Consider the following 21,353-nt stretch of genomic DNA (forward strand, 5'->3'; position numbering starts at 1 on the left):
ATGTTTCCTAGAGCTGCTATAACAAAGTAGGTGACTTTCAAAACCAAAAATGTATTATTTTAGAGTCTAGAAATCCAAATCAAGGTTTGAGCTCCAGAGGAGAACCCTTCCTTGTTGGTAGGTGTTCCTTGGCATCCCTTGGCTTGTAGACAGTTCCTCACTTGGTCTCTTTCCCTGTGCGTATGTGTGTGTTTGTGTTTCTTTTTGATAAGACATCACTCAGATTGGTTTAGGTTTTGGACCTACCCTACTCCAGTATGGAGTCCCTGAGTGGTGCAGATTATTAATGTGCTCAGTTACTAATGGAAATGTTAGAGTTTCAAATCTACCTAGAGACCCCTCAGAATAAAAGTCTGTGGGGATCTACTTTAAAAAACGACAACAAACCTATGGAGCACAGTTCTACTCTGACATACATGGAGTCACTGAGTCAGAGTTGATTCAACAGTAACTAGAAAACTCTGGTATGAATGACCTCAATAACATAATAAAAGAAAACCGTATTTCTGAACAGGGTCATATTCATAGATTGTTGGGGCAAAGAGCTCAATCTATCTTTGGGGAAGGGGGACAATTCAATCAAGGCCATCCACTCTTCTAATTCACATTCCATTCTCCAGTAAAAGTGATCTCTCAAATATGCAAACTTAATCCTGCCATTGTAGATGTTAAGTGCCTTCGAGTCAGTTCCGACTCATAGCAACCCTGTGTAGGGTTTCCAAGGAGCAGCTGGTGAGTTTGAACCATTGACCTTGTGGTCCAGTGCATTATCCCACAGCGCCACACCAGGATTCCATAATCCTGCCATGGCCCTGCTAAATATACTTCAGTAGCTTTCTACTGCTCCTAGAGTAATAATCAAAATCTTACAGAGCCAACAAGTCTTCGGCATTGATTCATCTATGCCTGTCTGTGCAGCCTTATCTCCCACAATGACCTGCCTCCAGCTACAGTGACTTCAGCTATGCTATTCTCTTCAACTCAAGTGTTTCTCTACCACAATCCAAATATCCATTAGTGAGGCACTCTACGATAAGCACTGGACTGGTAACCACAAGGTCAGCAGTTTAAACTCACCAGTCACTCACGGAAATCCTATACTAAGGATGAACTGGAAGGCACGCAACAACAACTGGGGATTTATTGATTAAACTCAGTACATTTACACAATAGAACACTAAGCAGCTGTAAAAAGAGCAATGTAAACTGATGTATCATGATCTCCAGAATATGTTGCTAAGTGAAAAACAAAAGGGATTTTACCTTTGGAGGAACCCTGGTGGTGTAGTGGTTTAAGTGCTTGGCTGTTAACCAAAAGGTTACCAATTAGAACCCACTAGTCAGTGGTAGCGTAGTGGTTACGAATCGGGCTGCGAACCTTAAGGTCAGTGGTTCGAAACTACCAGCCGCTCCGCGGGAGAAAGATGAGGCTTTCTACTCCCGTAAAGATTTACACCCTCGGAAACCCTGTACAGGGTCGCTATGGGTCGGAACCGACTCGACGGCACTTAACAACAGTCAGCAGTTCAGGAGCTCTGGTAGCATAGTGGTTACGAATCGGGCTGTGAACCACAAGGTCAGCAGTTCGAAACTACCAGCTGTTCCACAGGAGAAAGAGGAGGCTTTCTGCTCCCATAAAGATTTACAGCCTCGGAAACCCTGTGCAGGGTCACTATGAATTGGAACTGACTCCACGGTACATAACCACCACCAACAACCAACTACTCTGTGGAAGAAAGATATAGCAATCTGCAACAGTCTGCTTCTGTAAGATTGTTGTTGTCAAGTGCCATCGAGTCAGTTTCAACTGACAGTGACCCAATATAGGGTTTCCAAGGAGCAGCTGGTGGGTTTGAACTTCCAACCTTGTGCTTAGCAGTCCAGTGTATCCTACAGTGCCACACCAGAACTCCTCTGTAAGATTACACTTTGGAAATCCTATGAAGCAGTTATTATACTCTGTCCTATCGGGTCACTGTGAGTTAGAATTAACTCAATGGTACTGGTTTTGTTTTTTTTTGTTTTACCTTTCAAAAGGGAAGCATGTGCTTATAAACTGGAGAATAAATAAAAAACTAGGATAAGATAATGTTTATTTTAGGGAGAGGGAGAACATGAGTAAAAAGACTGGACTAGAAGCTGTACCTTGTTTTAAATACTTGATTTTGATATGTTGTAAATATTTTTGAATAATTATTTCAAAGTTCAGTGAAAATGTAAAAAGAAAAATGAAAAAAAAAAAACACCTTATGCTTCCAGTAAGTAGATTAATCACACAGAAAGCACTAATTTCAAATAATAATAGATTTTAAATAAAAATTTGATTGTATGTGTCCTTACTGAGATATGCCCTATGAATAGAAAGCAGCAAGGAAATTTTAAGCTGTTTTCACTAATAACATTATTAATAATGATAATGATAATAATGGAATATATTCTGAAACAATGATATGAATATAGTAGTTAAAGAAAATAAATAATCATAGTATCTCTAGAAACCATGTTTTCCAATGTGAAATAAAATGATGTTTTGCTTTATGAAAACAAAAACAATTCTCTGACCTAAGATACTTGTTGTTTTTGTTATTAGCAAATGGGAGATACGAGTAGGTAAAAGAGCTGAACAGAAAATTTCAAAGAGCAGCTCAAAAAAACAGAGTAAATATTATAATGAAATGAGCAAAGACCTGTAGTTAGAAAAGCAAAAGGGAAGAACATGCTCAGCATTTCTCAAGCTGAAAGAACTGAGTTAAAAATTCAAGCCTCCACTTGCAATACTGAAGGATTCTATGGGCAAAATATTGAAGGATGCAGAATGCATCAAAAGAAGATGGAAAGAATATACAGAGTCACCGTACCAAGAAGAAATTGTCAATGCTCAAGCATTTCAAGAGGTCGCATTTTATCAAGAGCCAATGGTATTGAATGAAGAAGTCCAAGGTGCACTGAAGGCATTGGCAAAGAAGGCTTTAGGAACTGATGGAATACAAATTGAAACCTCTCAATGAACTGATGGAGTACTGGAGGCACTCACTCATCTATGCCAAGAAATTTGGAAGACAGCTGCATGTCCTGTTGCTAATTGGAAGAGCTCCAAAGTTGTGCCCATTTCAAAAAGAGGTGGTCCAATAGAATGCGAAAATCATCAGACAATATCACTAATGTCACATGCAAGTAAAATTTTGTTAAGGATAATTTTAAAATGGCTGCAACAGTACATTGACAGGGAATGGGTTGATTCGGACTAGGATGTGGAATGAGGGATATAATTGCTGACATCAGATGGATCTTGGCTGAAAGCAGAATATCATAAAGATGTTTGCCTGTACTTCATTGACTTTGAAAAGGCTTTCAACTGTGTGGATTATGACAAGCTATGAACAACATTTCAGAAAGCAAGTATTTCAGAACATGCTCATGAGGAACCTGCACATAAACCAAGAGGCAGTTGTTTAAACAGAACAAACAGACACTGAATGGTTTAAAATCAGGAAAGGTATATGCCAGGGTTGTATTCTTTCACCATACTAATTCCATCTGTATGCTGAGCAGATAGCTGAAAAGCTGGATTTTATCACAAAGAATGTGGCATCAGGATTGGAGGAAGACTCATTAACAACCTGCAGGTTACACAACCTGCAATATGCAGATGATACAACCTTGCTTGCTGAAAGTGAAGAGGACTTGAAATACTTGCTGATGAAGATCAAAGACCACAGTCGTCAGTAGGAGTTGGACCAATAAATAACATCGTGATAAATGGAGAAAAGGTTGAAGTTGTCAAAGACTTCATTTTGCTTGGATCCATCATCAACATTCATGGAAGCAGCAGTCAAGAAATCAAATGATGTATTGCATTAGGCAAATCTGCTGCACAAGATCTCTTTAAAGTGTCCAAGAGCAAAGATAGGTAAGGTGAAACTTACCTAAGTCATAGTATTTTTTTCAATAGCCTCATATGCATGTGAAAGTTACAATGAATAAGGAAGACCATAGAAGAATTGACATATTTGAGGTATGATATTAAAGAAGAATATTGAAAGTACCATGGACTGCCAGAAAAGCAAACAAGTCTGTATTGGAAGAAATGCAGCTAGAATGCTCGTTAGAAGCCAGAATGGCAAGACTTCATCTCTCATACTTTGGACATATTATTAGGAGGTACCAGTCCTTGGAGAAGGACATTATGCTTGGTAAAGTGGAGGGCCAGCAAAAAAGAGGAAGACCCCCCCCCCATGAGATGGATTGACACAGTGGCAGCAGCAATGGGTTCAAACATAACAATTGTGAGGTTGATGTAGGACTGGGCAGTGTTTCATTCTGTTGTATATAGGGTCACTAAGAGTTAATTAGAACCAACCAACTCGACAGCACCAAACAACAACATACATATGAGATGATTAAGAGACTGGTGGGGAAAAAAGGCAGATAATAAAATGTTATGTTATTCCACTTGTAGGAACAAAAACTGAATGCCCCCAAATGGCCACACTAATGTCAACCCAGGAATACATTCTCATTTTTTCTGTCTCTCTTTCCTGTCCTCTAACATATATCTTTGACTCTAGACCTCAGCTGGAACAGCTTGTCTCTACTCCGCATGGTCTCATCTTCTGGTAGGCTAGCTCAAGCTTCTTCATATGTATAATGGTGAAAATGTTTTCAACAGAAAGCTCACCACGTAACACTTTTCATTGTTCTATTGCCCAAAGCAAGGCACATGGTCCAGCCCAAAGTCACTGTGTGAGGGGATTTCACAGGGATGTGGTTACAGGGAAGTATGGTTCATTGAGGCCTAAGTGTAACAATCTATATCAATTTTTTTTTTCTAGATAAAGAATTTTATTTAGTTTCTCTTATATAGCTCTACATATTAAGTTGGAATCCTGGTGTGGCACTGTGGGTTAACGCGCTGAACTGCAAGCTTGGCAATTCAAGCGCACCAGCCACTTCTGCTGTTGTTGTTAAGTGCCATCGAGTCGGTTCCAACCCAGAGCGGCCCCGTATAGGGTTTCCAAAGAGCAACTGGAACCACCGACCTTGCAGTTCAAACGGCTTTACAATCTGGCTCATTAACCCACAGTGCTACACCAGGATTTTACCAGCCGCTCCTAGGAAACCCTATAGGGTCTCTGTGGGTAGGAACTCATGTGACGGCACTTTACAACAACAATAATGTATAAAATGCTTTAAAAAGCTATACATTTTTTCCTCCTTTCCTTTTTTATTTTGTTCTCTTTCCTTCCTCCCCCGGCTATAACAGCACCACCTCTCCCCACAAAACCTCACTGCCATCAAGTCAATTTTGATTCATAGTGACCTATAAGATAGAGTAGAACCACTTCATAGGGTTTCTAATACTGTAAATCTTTATGGGGGCAGTCAGTCTCATCTTTCTCCTGGAGCGCATTGGAGGGTTTGAACTACCAACATTTCAGTTAACGGCCAAATGCCTAACAGCACTTCCAGGGTTCCTTGCACCATCTCCCATGTAACTCAAAATATCCTAATACCATTACATAGTTCTCCATGATTATTTAAGTGAGTGCACGTGTGTGTGTTGTGTGTGTAATCCTGTATACATATGTAGGGAGATTTTGTCATTGTTTTATCAAAATGGTACTCATTAAAATAATAATTCATGGATATCACTTTGTCAGTTCTTATATATCTCTAGTTCGTTTTTCAAGTAGATGCGTAGTAGTCATCATTTATCCAGTCATCCCCTAGTGATTGGGATGTCCTTTGTTTCTAGATTTTTGTCACTATGATCAATGCTGCAATAAACATCTTTGGGATGTTTGTTCTTACATATTGGTGTCTTATTGCTATGGAACAAACTCATATAAGTAAGCACTATACTGTTATTACCATCATTACTTATAGTGTTTTCTGACATTTGGTAATGTAAGTATTCCCTGCTATTCTTTTTCATATGTTTCTTGGACACGTATTTTTCAATATAAAATTTAACATCATTTTACCCAATTAAAAATACTCTATTGGAGTTACAATGAAATATACAATGCATTCATATATTCATTTGATTCTTCTCATCCAAAAATGCAGTGTTTTTTTCATTTGTTCAGATCTTGTTTTCTGTTGTCCAGGAATATCAGGAGGAGCAGTAATACGGATTCTAGTACTGCTTTTCTCCTCTCACAGCCAACTCCTTACTCAGCAGAGCCCTGCTTTCCTACATACACTCAAGATGCTTGCCCAACGATCAGGATGACAGATATGCAGAGCAAATGGGCTAAAAGGTTGGCCTGACTGGAAAATGGACTGATCTCAAATCAGCCAAAAGGTTGGATCTGGTTTCCAGTGGGAAAGAAGAAGGTTTTCTCTCTCTGCCGTTGAGGACTGGAATAAGATTCCAGGTATCGCTGTGAAAGGCTAGTTTTCAGAACATAACAAACAGAAAATCTGATTTGCATGTCCATAGAGATATCCTTCTAACAACATGAAGCTCTTCATTTTAAAAGAGGAAGGCTGGTTCTACTCAGACCCACCCCTTGTGCTGCCCAGAGTCCAGTAGTCCATTCCTATTTTAGCAAGGCAACTCTGCTCAGGACTGCGCACCGCCGCGGGGAGCGGAGGAGAGCTGCCCAGCTCATTGTAAGTTGATGCACATGGGCTCAAGGGACTTGGGGTCGTGGATAGATAGATGGGGCGATTCCCAACTCAAGATGCAGTGTAATTTGCATAATGCTCTTCAATATTTTCCGGATCGGCTACATCAAATGGTCATTTCCAGTCACCTCTGCTGGACTCTGCCTTCAGTGTGGGATCAGTCTGGAGGAGGCAGGAAAGGACGCAGGGCGGAAGCCGGTTCTTACTGATACTGACAAAGGAGAGCCCAGCTGACCTGCAGAGGGCGCTGGAATGTCAGTTTGGAAGTTGAGCTTCCGGGAAAACCCTAGGGCTCGCTCCCTGTTTCTAATTTGTGTCCTCAGAGAATATAACATGTTAGCTGTGCACTTTGACAAACCGGGAGGACCAGAAAACCTTTACTTAAAGGAGGTGGCCAAGCCGAGCCCAGGAGAGGGTGAAGTTCTCCTCAAGGTAGCAGCCAGCGCCCTGAACCGGGCGGATTTACTCCAGGTACCCAGGAGCCATGTGTGGTTGGTGTAGGGTGGGATACCAGAGCCTCCCTCGTGGTGGGTCTTGGATAAACATTTACCAGGCAATTTGAAGGAATGGCACAGGGCCTCACCGGCTTGTGTGCAGAGTGTATGCTGGGAGTTCTGAGAGGTAGAATCATTTAGCCTCCTTTTTTACCACAAAACAAAATGCAGTCGATATTTACAAACTGGAATCCAGCCAGTGTTAATCTTTAGTTTACCCAATCCTGGTGTGGCACTGTGGGTTAATGCGCTGAGCTAGCGGCAAAGTCAGTGTGATCCACAAGGTCCGCGGTTCCAGCTCACCAGCTGCTCCTCAGAAATCCCATACAGGAAACTGGAACTACCATTTGTAGAGCGGATATGTACACTTATACCCACTCCGTAACCCACACCCACCTGGTGTGGCGCTGTAAGATAAGCACTGGACCCAAGGTAAACAGTTCAAACCCATCAGCTGCTCCTCAGAAACCCAACTGGACGGCGCTTAACAACAACAACTCACCAGTCACTATGAGTCAGAACCGACTCGTCGGTATATAAAAGTGTGGCACTGTAGGATAAGCACTGGACCCAAGGTCGCAGTTCAAACTCATCAGCCGCTCCTTGGGAACCCTATATAAGTAGGAACCAACTGGCACTTAACAACAACAAAAACCTAAGACTGAACTGCTCCTTAGGGTTTCTGAGGCTGTAAATCTTTACCCAACAGACTTCCTCAAATTTCTCCCCCAGAGTGGCTCGTGGGTTCCAAACACGGGCCTTTCAGTTAGCAGGCTGCTCCTGGTATTCATGCTTCTTGCTGTTGTGTGCCATGGAGTTGGTTCCGAGGGTTTCCAGAGTGACTGGTAAGTTTGAACTACCATCCTTAAGGGCAGCAGTCGAGTGCTTATCCTATAGCACCAATCCAGCGCCATATTTATGCTTGTTATATTTAAGTGCCATCAAGTCGGTCCCAACTCATAGCAACCCTGTATTGGGGTTCCTGGGCTTTAAATCTTGGTGGGAGCAGAAAGCCTCATCTTTTTCCATCAGAGCAGCTGGTGGGCCTGAACTGCCAACCTTGTGGGTCACAGTTCCGTGCTTATCCTAAAAAGCCAAAACACTCCCATAATCATGTTTTGGCATTACTGTCTCTCATTTACTCCTCACAACAACCCTGTTCACTATTTGTATTTTAAAACAAACAAAAAACAACTAAGGGTCAGAGAGGTTAAAGAAAACCCCCAAGACCACACTAATAGCCAGTGGAGGAGCTGTGATTCAGCTAAGATTTTTGTGGCTCCAAAGCTCCCATTCTTTCCACTCTGAGTGTTCCAGAGTTAGCAGGAGCAGAACTCTTAGCAGGCATCTTCTGCCTGCTATTTGACTCACTAAAATTGACTTGAAGTTGTATTGATTGGGATAATTCAGACATGTACATAATAGAATCACAGTATATTCTTTTCAAAATAAACATGAGCAGGGCCCAGGCAAGTGTACTTTGAAAAAGCTGCTCAACTGATTCTGATACGCATCCTGAGCTTAAGCCTCTAAAGGGTCTGAGACTCCCAGGGTTGGGATTAGTTCCTAGTACAACCTGTACTTGATATATAAAGTGGCTACCCTTAAAGGAGTCCTGGTGTGGCACTGTGGGTAATGCGCCAGACTGCAAAGCCGTTTGAACTGCAAGATTAGTGGTTCAAGCTCACCAGCTACTCCTAGGAAACCCTATACAGGGTCACTATGGGTCGGAACCAACTCGACGGCACTTAACAACAACAACAACTCTTAAAGGAGGAGTCCCGGTGTGGACCATAGAATAAACACTTCACCTCAAGGTCAGTTTGGACCTCAAGGTCAGCAATTCACACTCAGCAGCTGCTGTGCTCCCCAGAAACCCTATACAGAGTCACTATGAGTCAGAACAGACTCAATGGCACTTAACAACAACACTCTTAAAACTATTTGAGTCCAGGGATTTGTGATGTTGGACAAGGCATTTTCCTGCCCAGGTCTTAGTCTCTTCTTTTATAAAACAAGGGGTTTAAATTAGGTAACTAACTAAAAGCCCTACCAGTTTTGACATCCACTGACTAGTGACCAACAAAAAACAAATGACTTCTCCTATCCCTGTTTCTGACTTACCTAAATTGGCCTTTATTTGGCAAAAAGAGAGGAAGAGGGTCAAAGATGTATAATATACAGATTTCTGATCATGCTCACCATTCACATGCGTACCCCTCTTTGGCAGAGACAAGGCCAGTATGCCCCACCCCCAGGAGCCAGCAACATTTTGGGACTTGAGGCATCTGGATACGTGGTCGAGCTGGGACCTGGCTGCCAGGGGCACTGGAAGCCTGGAGACTCAGCCATGGCTTTGCTGCCCGGCGGGGGCCAGGCTCAGTACGTCACTGTCCCCGAAGGGCTTCTCATGCCCATCCCCACAGGACTATCCCTGCCCCAAGCTGCAGCCATCCCAGAGGCCTGGCTCACCGCCTTTCAAGTGTTACATCTCTTGGGTAAGGAACACCCCCCACCACCACCATTCTCACTCTATTAAAGTGCCCTCAATTCTTCTATAACTCAGCCCCCTTAGGCCCTAGAAGTCCTCCAAGGCACCAAACCCCAGCACTTCACTCTAATGTCCCTTCAATCGTATTAGGTCCACAAACCATGTTAGCAATGGCTTGATGTTGAGGCTAAAAATCACTGTTAGTCAATAGAAGACCTGTAAACATTGACTAGAAGGCAGGTGTACATCTTCACACTATCAGCTCAGCAGTAGCCCCAGCTTGTAAGTCAGCTGAGCTTCTCTCTGTGCACCCAAGTAGAGAAGAAGGTACCATTCTATCCACTCATTTATTCCTCCACAAGCACACTAATGCCAGCCAAGAATTCAGAGAAGGGAGTCAGATTGTGGTGGCCTTGAGGGGACTTGATGCAAAAGTCGATCATTTCTTACATTTTGAGCAGGAAGTAGCATAACCTTAACGAAAGCCCCACTTTAGGAGGAGGAGCCTGTTGCTGCCTGGGGTGTAAGGAGACAAAAGACTTAGTGACAGTAGCTGGAGGCCAGTTTCAGACTGGCCAGAGACTGGCTTCTGGAGGACAGTAGGAATGGTGGTGGTGGTGGTAGTGTTAAGTGCCATTGAGTCAGTTCTAACTCCTAACAACCCTGTATAGGGTTGCCTAGGAGGGCTGGTGGGTTTGAACTGCCAACTTCATGATTAGCAGTCCAGTGCTTAAAAGAACTGACAGTACACACTAAAAAGAAAGTTAAGCAAACTAGAGATATTTGGCATTTGGTAAACTTGGGATCAGGTGATCATGGTAGGATATGCCTGTCTGGAAAAGTTGCAAAGTAAAGAAAATTGTTCCTGTACTTTCTGTCATAGGAAATGTCCAGGCCGGAGACTCTGTGCTAATCCATGCAGGGTCAAGTGGTGTGGGCACAGCTGCCATCCAACTCACCCGGATGGCTGGAGCCATTCCTCTAGTCACAGCTGGCTCACAGCACAAGCTTCAAATGGCAGAAAAGCTTGGAGCAGCTGTTGGATTCAATTACAAAGAAGAAGACTTTTCTGAAGCAACATTGAAATTCACCAAAGGTAAACAACTACTTCTGCAGCTCAGCAGATATGTCAGAGATGATTCAGTAAATCCTCAACAGCCTTAAGGATGCTAGTGCTCTGCATTTGTCTCTGTTAAATACACAACAGCTGGCCTGGTCAAATTCTAGTGCATTGGGGTTTGACCATTGGAGATAGGCAGTCATTTAGGACTGAGATCATTTCCATGTGCATTCTTACAAGTGATATAATTCATACATGTTTTAGAAGTTGGGTAATTACAAAAGAGTTGGCTTGGAATTATCCAGGGCCTCTACTTCCCAACTAGCCATTCCACAGTGAGTTAACAGGAGGCTTGAGACCATTCTGGAGCTGGGTCTAACAGGGTTAGAGTAGTAGGGGGATAAGTGGATGAGTAGATGTGCATGCCTCAATATTCTACAGCCAAATATGGATTATTTTGGGCTCATCTCTTTCAATTTTTCATAGAGTAGACCATCTAGTGCACACACTTCAAACTTAGATATGAACAACTAACCTGCCCTGTACTGTTCTCACTCATACCTGGATGCCAGTATATACTGTACTTAGGTGGGAGACATCAAGGTATAGTGCAATGCAATTTCTTTCTTGCTTCCTCTTGTGACTTGTTGTTAAGTGCTGTCAAGTCGATTCTAAATCATAGCAACCTGTATAGGGTTTCCAAGGAGCAAATGGTGAGTTTGAATTGCCAACCTTGTGGTTCAAATTGACCTTGTGGTCTGGTGCTTATCCTGTGTGGTGGTGGTAGTGTGCCGCAGAGCCGGTTCTGACTCATAGCGACCCTGCATAGGGTTTCTGAGGCTGTAAATCTTTATGGGAGCAGGAAGCCTCATCTTACTCCCATGGAATAGCTTGCAGTTTCGAACTGCTGACTTTATCCTATAGTGCCATATTTATTCACATATGCCTGATAGAGTTCAGCTACTTAAACTCCATTTACAGCACTGTTTCCATGAGCAATGTCTCAAGTTCCAAAATATAAATTTACCTGTACTTATGTATATTCATATATGTGGTGCTGTGGGTTAGTGTGCTGGACTGCAGAATCAGTTTGAACTGCAAGGTTGGTGGTTCAAGCTCACCAGCCAATCCTAGGAAATCCTGCACAGGGTCTCTATGGGTCAGAACCAACATTACAGCAAACACACACACAAAATCCACAAATATTCCATAGAGTCTTATTTTGTACCAAGTTTTCTGGCCCTGACTGATATCACAAATCTGTGTTCCATGTGAAAGGCGCTGGAGTCAACCTTATTCTAGACTGCGTCGGTGGATCCTACTGGGAGAAGAATGTCAACTGCCTGGCTCTTGATGGTCGCTGGGTTCTCTATGGTCTGATGGGAGGAGCTAACATCAACGGGCCTTTGTTCTCGAAGCTACTTTTTAAACGAGGAAGTCTAATCACTACTGTACTAAGAGCTAGAGACAAAAAGGTAAGTGATGAATAAAAAGAAAATGTGGCTTCATTTACATAAAATTATGAAGCAGAGAGCTCTGTCACATCTTAAATTAGGAGCTCAGGTAGAAGCTTGCCCCCCTTTTGAAAGCCTGATTTCCAAGAACAAATTAGAGTTGGTCAAAAGAAGCTTCAGCATCTTGGAAAGAGGGTGACTTGTATCATTTAAACTTTCTAACAGAATGAACAAAGTACCATCCAAACTTTCTAACAGAATGAACAAAGTATTGAGCGTATTAGGAAGTACTGCTAATGGTTTCAAGAGTTTGTTTTCAAAGGTATCTGTATCGCATTCTGTTGCTGTAAAGTGCTGAATCAGTTCCGGCCCATAGCAACCCTGTATAGGGTTTCCGAGGAATAGCTAGTGAGCTTGAACCTCCAAGCTTGCAGTTCAAACCAACCTTGCAGTCTAGAGTATTAACCCACAGCGCCACACCAGGACACTGTTGTTGTTATGTGCCATGGAGTCGGTTCCGACTCATAGCGACCCTGTACAGGGTTTCCGAGCCTGATCGTTCTCCAGCGCAACAGCTGGTAGTTTCGAACCGCTGACCCTGAGATTCACAGCCCGATTCGTAACCACTACGCTACCAGAGATTCTACACCAGGACACTAGCAGTCATCAATTTTGGGAATGTTTCCCAATAAGGGTTTCACAACTGCTGGAGCATATCTAAATTCTGTCAGTGGCTGCTGCTTGCTTGAAGCTTTATTTAAAAAGTAAACAACAACAAAAGAACGGCCCGTTGGCTGTTATTGATGGTAATATTTTACTCTCATCTTAATTCTTTATCTGGTACAGAATAGATGTTACACATTTGGGGCCAGGAAGTGAAGAGGGTATATGTGCTTTTTCGATGTGGCAGAGTAAGGCCTCGGGTCCACTCTGACAGGTTCCTTTTCCTGATCTTAGTACAAAGAAATGCTGGTGAAGGCTTTCACACAACAAGTTCTGCCTCACTTCTCCACGGAGGGCCCCCAGCGCCTAAAGCCCGTTCTGGACAGAGTCTACCCGGTGTCTGAAATCCAAGAGGCCCATGTGCTAATGGAGACTAACAAGAACGTGGGCAAAATTGTCTTGGAGATGCCCCAGTGAAGGCAACAGTTGCAGTACAGGACCACGGCCACCCCAGGTCTTTTAACAGTTAACTTAAAAAATTCACAGGCAAGAGATCCGCTACTACTCACAGACCCACCTCTAAACCACTGCCCTTTCTCGACCTAATCAACACTGTCAAGTAGGTCTGAAGAAATAAAGGAATGGAGTTGAAACGTGGTGTGCTCACTGGCTGCCTCAACTTGCTGATGGACAGACGTGATGTGGGTGTTGGGACGGGCGTAGCTGCGGAGATTACAGGAGGCCAGTCCGACCGAGGCTCCATCAACGGGATGTGCCACGGAAGGCTGGGGTCCGGGATAAAGTTACTGCTTTAGCCTAGACACAACGGGTCAAAACCTTTGTACTTCGCTTCGTGCATTGTCAAAATCCCAAACTCACTCGCTAACAGCCGGAACCTGGTTGCGCGCGGCCTACATCTCTCAACAGCGCACCAAGCCCCGCCCCTTCCCGCTACCCAACTAGGTTTTGTATCGCCTCTCTCCACCCTCCCTAGTCCTCACCCCCTTCTGTTAGCTCCTCTTGCTTTGGGTTGCTCCGACCGGAACACCTCCCCTTCTTTAACCTAGGCCCCGCCCTTTCCGGTCCAGTACCCGGAAGATTTTCCCACTCTCTTACCTTCCGGCCTTACAGTTATCTCTGTCTCGTTTTGCCCCGGACTCTTTTCTAAAGAGAACAGGTAGTGCGTTAACTCGCCTCGACGTGAAACAGCGACACACCGGCGTTTCAATAGCTTCCGGCGGAGCGTGGATGTTGATGTTCTGTATCTAACAAGGTTGCGCTCGAGGTAGCGCGAGCTCTGGAGGTGTCCGGAGGATTCAGTATTTACTACGTTGACTTCATCAGCCAGCCAAGATGGCTATGCAAGCGGCTAAGAGGGCAAACGTGAGTAGCGGGGCCTTCTAAAGAGATGCGGGGAGTACTTCTCTGTTTCACTTTCTCAGCGGAGTGGATCCGAGCATCCTAGGCAGGAAAGGCCCAAATTTCCTATCCTATCCGAGGAGGTCCCTAGGGGGGGATGCTCCTTGAGCCACATTTCCGCTTTCACCCCTTAGGAAAGTTTTTTTCATTCTGTCCTAGTATTAGTGAGTGTTTGCCTTACAGTCTTTCTTGCTAAACCAATATTTAAGACTTGGCATCAAAGCTCTTCTCTTCAGCCTAGAAATTGATAGCATAAACGAGTCTCCAATAAATAGTTCACAGGTGATTTAAATTTATAATTCTCTTCAGTTCAGAGGGCGAACTTATTTATTCTACAGTATTTCTTGAGCACCTGCCGTGAACCAAGTAGAAGCGCAGTGGCTCTGTAGGATAAGCACTTGACTGTGAACCAGAAAACAAAGTTTCGAGCCTACCAGTCGCTCCGCAGTAGAAAGATAGGGCTTTCTGCGCATACAAAGATTTACAGCTTCAGAAGCTCTATACAGAGTCGCTATAAGTCGGAACACTCTGCGTGGCATTTAACAATATATCAGTGCCTTGTATATTGTGTAGCACTGTACTTGATAAGCGCTGGAGTCCTGGTGTGGCGCTTTAGGATAAGCGTTGAGCTGCTAACTACAGGGTCTGGCGTTCAAACCCACCAGCCTCCTCTTGGAAACCCTATACGGGTCGCTATGAGTCAGACCATACTTGACTGCAATTTAACAACAAAAGCAACTAACCGCACAATGGGCAGTTCATACCCACCAGTTGCTCCTTGGAATCTCTATACAGAGTGGCCATGAGTCTGGAGTGACTCCAGGACACAACAGCAACAGTTTTAAGGTTGTTACCAATCAGAACAACTTAACAGCAATGGTGTGGGGGTTTTTTTGCTGTTGTTTTTAAACCATTTGGTCATATCTGTTTTTTCCAAGAGTGAGCCAGGGCCCTCTCCCTGGAAGGGCAGGAAAAAGGATACAGCCCAACAAAGGTGTTGAAAGTAGTAGTGATGGTAAGGTTTGAAGACAGTATATTTTTGATGAAGTAATTTATTAGAGAAATAGATTTGGATTGTTTTGCCGTATTGATTGTCCATTTGAACTTGTGAATTGTATCTAAAACTTGAGTTTGCACACTTGCTTTACATTTACCACTACTACTTAAAGCTGTTTTCTTTAATATGTTGTTGTTGTTAAGTGCCCTGGAGTCTATTCCAACTCATAGCGGCCCTGTATAGGGTTTCCGAGGAGCAGTTGTTGGGTTTGAACTGATGACCTTGTGGTATGCAGTCCAGTGCTGATCCTGCAGCACCACACCAGAAGTCCATTTTTTTAATATAAAAATGCATCTTCGTGTAAATAAATGTTCAGTGTCTAATTGAAAATGTTAACCAGGGCAGGAGTAAGAGCTAGACTGGAGATACAAAAAGGTAAATTAAAAAGTATTGTTGGTAAGTTTCCTATTCATATATGATGACTTTACTCCTAACAAAATGATCAGTGGATGGCTCAAGTCTTCTGAGCCATTTCAGTTTGAAACAGAAGTCAGCTCAGAAGACCATCGTGACTGTTTTTTGGCGTTCCAAAGGGCTAATTTGGATAGATTTTTCTCAAAAGACACAGAACAATTATAGGAACTTATTAAGAAGGCGTTTTAAAGAAAATTGAAAACTACTGGTGAGAGAAAGGCCAGGAATGTTGTGCTGAGGAATTTTCTATCATAATAATGCACCTACTCATTCTTCCAGGATACTAAAGCTTGTCCTACAAGAATTTCTTTGGGCAGCCTTACTCTGTCCACCCTACAACCTTGATTTTGCCTGTCTAGACTTTTTTCCTCTGAAATCTCCCCCCGCCCCCCCAAAAATTTTTTTTAAAGGGACAAATTTTTAATCCCTTAAGGATGCTGAAGGAGCCCCGGTAGCATTAATGAGTTATGCATTGGGCTGCTAATCACAGTGTCAGCCGTTCGAATCCGCCAGCTGCTCTATAGGAGAAAGATGAGGCTTTCTGCTCCTATAAAGATTCACAACTTTGAAAATCCTATACAGGGTTGCTGTGAGTCAGAACTGATTTAACACATGCAGAAACTATCATTTTGACATGGTGTAAATCGAAGACTGTAGGAATCATTAAGGAAGGGTTGGAGAGATGGAAATAACACCTTCAGAAGTGTATATACCTAGGTGGAGGATACCAAGAAACAATAGCTTCATATTTTTATATTTTTGTTTAATAAAAGTTGCTAGATTTTTTGAGCAATACTTTTGTTGTTAAATTGACATTATTTTTCAGAGAAGTTTTACCAAAAAATATTGCTTAGAAATTAAACACAGCCTCTTTATGTTCTTTCTATCTATGGAGTAGTTTTATTTTTTTCCTTTCAATAACATCTAACATTTATTTGGTATACATTTATTACAGTTGATGATCTAATAGATGAGCCAATGATACTGTCTGGCCAAATGGTTGAAAGAGATTCATGTTTATGCACAACCCAAAGAGAGGTGACCCAAAAGGATGCAGAAATCATTTATATATATATATATATATATATGCATATGTATGTATGTATGTTTTTTGTTTTTAAGTTTTTATTGTGAATTGAATAATAGTTTACATGGGAGAACATCAGTTTTCATTTCAGTGCTTACAATCTCCTCCATGCATCATCATTCAACAGTATAACAGTATTTGCTTCTATTCCCTCTGTCTTATTTATTGTGTTTTTTTTTTGTTTTGTTTTTTTTTGAGTGGGAGATGTACACAGAAACACTCAGGAATATATAATCATTTAAACAACCAAAGGGCACATTCTGCAAGCCTGCCTCCTGGCTGCCAGCACTCAATCTTTCTCTTTCCATGAGTCTAGAGTCCTCAGCTGCTCTCTCTCTCCATTTCCTCATGTCTGTCTCCATGTCTGATGTCGTTGCTTCTCTAGATAGGGTCCCACATTCCACTCGTGCTCTTTTCCCTTGATGGTCCTAGGGTCCTCTGTTTCTGGACTGTAAGGTTAACTACTGCCCCCTTTTTGTTACAAAACTTATACCTTTACAGTTGTAACAATTGCAATTAGTCATAACAATTGCTCACTATTGAATCATAAGAATCTTATCCTCATCTCTTTTCACCAGACCTGTCTAGACAAGATGAAAACTATTCAGTGGGGACTCTACCTTCCCCCTCGCACATTTTTAAACTAAACTCCCTCTTGAAAACTTGTAAGCCAGTCACTTTGTACCTTTATTGCCCCCTGATTTTAGGTAGCCTTTGTCTAAGTTGCGTGTCCCTATTTACCCTGTATACACAGGGGATAGGATTGATACTTACTGTGAAGACTCCTTCTCTCTCAGTTGGTGTTTTGATCTTCTACATCCATAAATATAGGTCAAGTTCATCAAATTGTAGCAATTTACACTTGTTTCCTTTATCAAAATTCTTTTTTTTTAATCTTCCTCTAGTTGAGTTCTGGTCATCAAGCCATTGAGGCTAGGTCAAATGGGTATTGTGTGCAAGTTTGGACGTTCTTGTGCATCTCCCCTGACCAGTACTTTCTGATTTACCCATGTATATTTAAGAGTCATCAATTTACTTTGGAAACTGTGAGTGTGGCAACAATAATTGTCAAAGGGAGCATAAAGAGTTAAGGGGAGCATGCAAAAGATCAAGAAAAGAAGTCTAAAGATGCCCATCCTATACAAAAGCATATTTTAATTTCAAAGAAGTCTGAGAAGAAATAGGAGAAAACCAAGAGTGTTGAAACAAGGGACTAGTCAACAGTGTCAGAACTCTCAGAGAGGTTAGCTAAGTATTATGAGGCTTGAGCATTGCAATTAAAAGGCCTTAGTGAGTAAAAGGGTTGGCGATCTGCACTCATGAAGATTACAGCCTGGGAAACTATGAGGCAGTTCAACTCTATTCTATAAGGTTGTTGCGATGCAGAATCAGCAACACACAGGTAAGTAAAAAGGAGCCTTTATGGCAGAATGATTAAATGCTTGGCTTCAAACCAAAAGGATAAAGGATGGCAGTTGAAACCCACCCAGTGGCTCCGTGAGAAAAAAACCTCAGGCTCGGTTCCTATAAAGATTGCTGCTGTTGTTAGGTGCCATTGAGTCAGCTTCAACTCATAGCAACCCTGTGTAAAACATTGTAAAACATTGCCTGGTGCTGCACCATCCTTGTTGTTAAGTGTGTGTTCATTGCTGCAGACGTTGTGTCAATCCTTAGAGGGAGCTGCAGTAGAAAAATGAGGTAGTCTGCTTCCATAAAGATGTACAGTCTTGGAAACCCTAAGTAGAAGTTCGACTCTATTTGATTGTTGTTAACTGCTATCAAGTAGGTGCCGACTCACAGCCACACTGTATAGGGTTTCCAAGGAGGGGCTAGTGGGTTTAAACCTCTGACCTTGTGGTTAGCAGTCCAGTGCTTATCTCACTGCACCACACCAAAACTCTATCCAATAGGATAGCTTTAAGTCAGAATTGACTCTGTAGCAGTGTGGTGGGTTAAATTCAGTGAAGGCAAAAGCCCGATCTTTTTCTTCACTGTATAGTCCTAATACTTAACATGGTATAAGTAAGGAAGGTGCATAGTAAATATTTGTTGACTGAAGGAAGAGTGGTCTAGGTGAGTCATTTGCATTGTTAAAAGATTGGCTGGATATAAGGACAAGAAGAAGCTAGTGGTGAGGTTGTTGTTAAGTGCCATCAAGTTAATTCCGACCCATAGCAACCCTGTGTATGGTTTCTGAGGGGCAGCTGGTGAGCTTGAACTACTGACCAGAGAAGAAGGTGTTAAATTAAAAAGAGAGAAGAGATCATTGATACAAGTCCTGGAGAAATGGGTTTGAAATTTCCTGTTTAACTCTGTTGTTATCGTTGTTATTGATCAGTGCTATCAATAACAAGTATGGTTCTGGCTTATAGCAATCCTTTACAGGATTTCTAAGGAGTAAATGGTGGGTTTGAACTGCTGACCTTGTGGTTAGCAGTCTAGTGCTAATCCTAGAGAGCCACACCAGGATATGTTGTTAGGTGCCATCAAGTTGGTTCTGACACATAGTGCACCACCCACAGAATCGTTATTGTGCTTGAGCTCATTGCTTCTCCCACTGTGCCAGTCCATCTCGTTGGGGCTCTTCCTCTTTTTTGTTGACCCTCCACTTTACCAAACCTGATGTCTTCCAGGGACTGGTCCTTCCTGATAATATATCAAAAGTATGAGAGACAAAGTCTTGCCATCCTGGCTTCTAAAGAGTATACTGGCTGTACTTCTTCCAACAGATACGTTTGTTTTTCTAGAAGTCCGTGGTACTTAAAATATTCTTCTCCAACGTTATAACTCAAATGCATCAGTTCTTCTATGGTCTTTTTTATTCACTGCCTAGCTATCATTTACATACGAAGGTATTGAAAATGCCATGGCTTGGGTCAGGCACACCTTAGTCCTCACATTTACATCTTTGCTCTTGAACGCTTTAAAGAGATCTTGTGTAGCAGATTTGCCTAATAAAATACATCATTTCATTTCTTGACTGCTGCTTCCATAAGTGTTGATGGTAGAGCCAGGCAAAATGAAGTCTTTGACAACTTCAACCTTTTCTCCATTTATGTGGAATTTATTTATTGATTCAGTGGTGAGGATTTTGTTTCTTTACATTGAGGTGCAACCCATACTGAAGACTGTGGTCTTTGATCTTCATCAATTAAGTATGAGGTTGAGTCAAAAATTATCCACACTGGCTGTAGCGTTTAATTTAATCAACTTTTAGAAAAGACAAATACATCATTTTTCGACATTATCTTCTTGCTGTTCAATACACTTTTGTCCATCTGTCAACAAGCTTTTGTATTCCCTTACCAAAAAAATGTTTTAAACTGAATGCACCACTGTCTTCACTTCTTTATCAGAGGTGAATCTTCATCCTCAAAGGCTGCTTTCAGGGGAACAAACAGGTGAAAGTCTGATAGAGTAAGATTAGGACTGTAGGCAGTGTGAGCAGAGGTGTGAGGATACACATTGTCATGCAAAATAAAAATACCCTTGGATAGCAGTGCTCTGCCTTTAATGTGACGTTTTCACTTCAGTTCTTCAGTGAACATCTCACTGTAATGAGCACTGTTGATTATTAAACCTGTTTCCTGATACTGTTCCAATACTGGCCTTGAGAATTCCAGAAAACTATAAGCATCAGTTTTCCAGCTGATGGTTGGCTTCTGAACATTTTCTTGGTTTTTGAGGTTGTTTCCATTCCATACTCTGCTGTTTGTGCTCAAGTTCGTAGTGATGAATCTACGTCTTGCAATGAAGAAGTCGTTGTTGTTGTTAGGTGCCAGCAAGTCGGCACTGACTCATAGCGACCCTATGCACAGCAGAACGAAATACTGCCTGGTCCTGGGCCAACCTCACTATTGTTGCCACGCTTGAGACCATTAATGCTGCCATTTGGCCAATCCATGTCTCTGGAGGTCTTCCTCTTTCTCTGACCTTCTACCTTACCAAACATGATATCCTTCTCCAGCGACTGGTCCCTCCTGACAATATGTCTGAAGTATGAGAGACGAAGTTTGGCCATCCTGGTCTCCAAGGAGCACTCTGGCTGCACTTATTCCAACACAGATCTGTTGGTTCTTTTGGCAGCTCATGGCACTTTCAGTATTCTCTAACACCATAACTCAAAAGCCTCAATTCTTCTACGGTCTTTCTTTTTCACTGTCCAGCTTTCGCATCCATATGAGGTTACTGAAAAGACCATGGCTTGGGTCAGGTGTAACTTAGTTCTCAAGCTGACATCTTTGCTCTTCAACACTATTAAAAAGTCGCATGCAGCAGATTTGCCTAATGCAATCCGTCATTTGATTTCTTGACTACTGCTTCTGTGAGTACTGATAGTTGATCCAAGAAGAATGAAGTCCTTGATAACTTGCAAAATTCTGTCATGTGATCTCCAGCATCATTTCTGTCACCAAGGCCATATTTCCCACCTACTGATTCTTGATTGCATGTTTGATCAATTTCAAACAAGAGAAGTTGGTAGAATTCTTCAGTTTCATCATCACTGGATTTAGTGCGTAAATTTGAATAATAGTGATATTAACTGGTAAAAAGCATATGGATATTATCTTATCACAGACC

General features: G+C 42.3%; 2 protein-coding genes across 2 annotated transcripts in view; both read left to right on the plus strand.

Annotated features, from left to right (window-relative positions):
- The first annotated feature begins 6,951 nt into the window (after positions 1–6,951).
- TP53I3 (tumor protein p53 inducible protein 3) lies at positions 6,952–13,340 on the plus strand. Its single transcript, XM_006835241.1, has 5 exons — positions 6,952–7,104; positions 9,358–9,625; positions 10,502–10,714; positions 11,957–12,153; positions 13,090–13,340. The coding sequence occupies exons 1-5, from the start codon at positions 6,967–6,969 to the stop codon at positions 13,270–13,272; spliced, it is 999 nt and encodes a 332-aa protein (XP_006835304.1). The 5' UTR covers positions 6,952–6,966; the 3' UTR covers positions 13,273–13,340.
- A 693-nt stretch (positions 13,341–14,033) lies between these two features.
- The window catches only part of LOC102837382 (pre-mRNA branch site protein p14-like), a 16,472-nt gene continuing 9,152 nt past the window's right edge, over positions 14,034–21,353 (plus strand). Inside the window, exon 1 of the mRNA XM_006835242.1 lies at positions 14,034–14,178. Coding sequence (XP_006835305.1) covers positions 14,149–14,178 — 30 coding nt within the window. The 5' untranslated portion in view covers positions 14,034–14,148. The remainder of the gene's footprint in view (positions 14,179–21,353) is intronic.

This window comes from Chrysochloris asiatica, unplaced genomic scaffold (genome assembly GCF_000296735.1).
Source record: "Chrysochloris asiatica unplaced genomic scaffold, ChrAsi1.0 scaffold00016, whole genome shotgun sequence".
Taxonomy (NCBI): Eukaryota; Metazoa; Chordata; class Mammalia; order Afrosoricida; family Chrysochloridae; genus Chrysochloris; species Chrysochloris asiatica.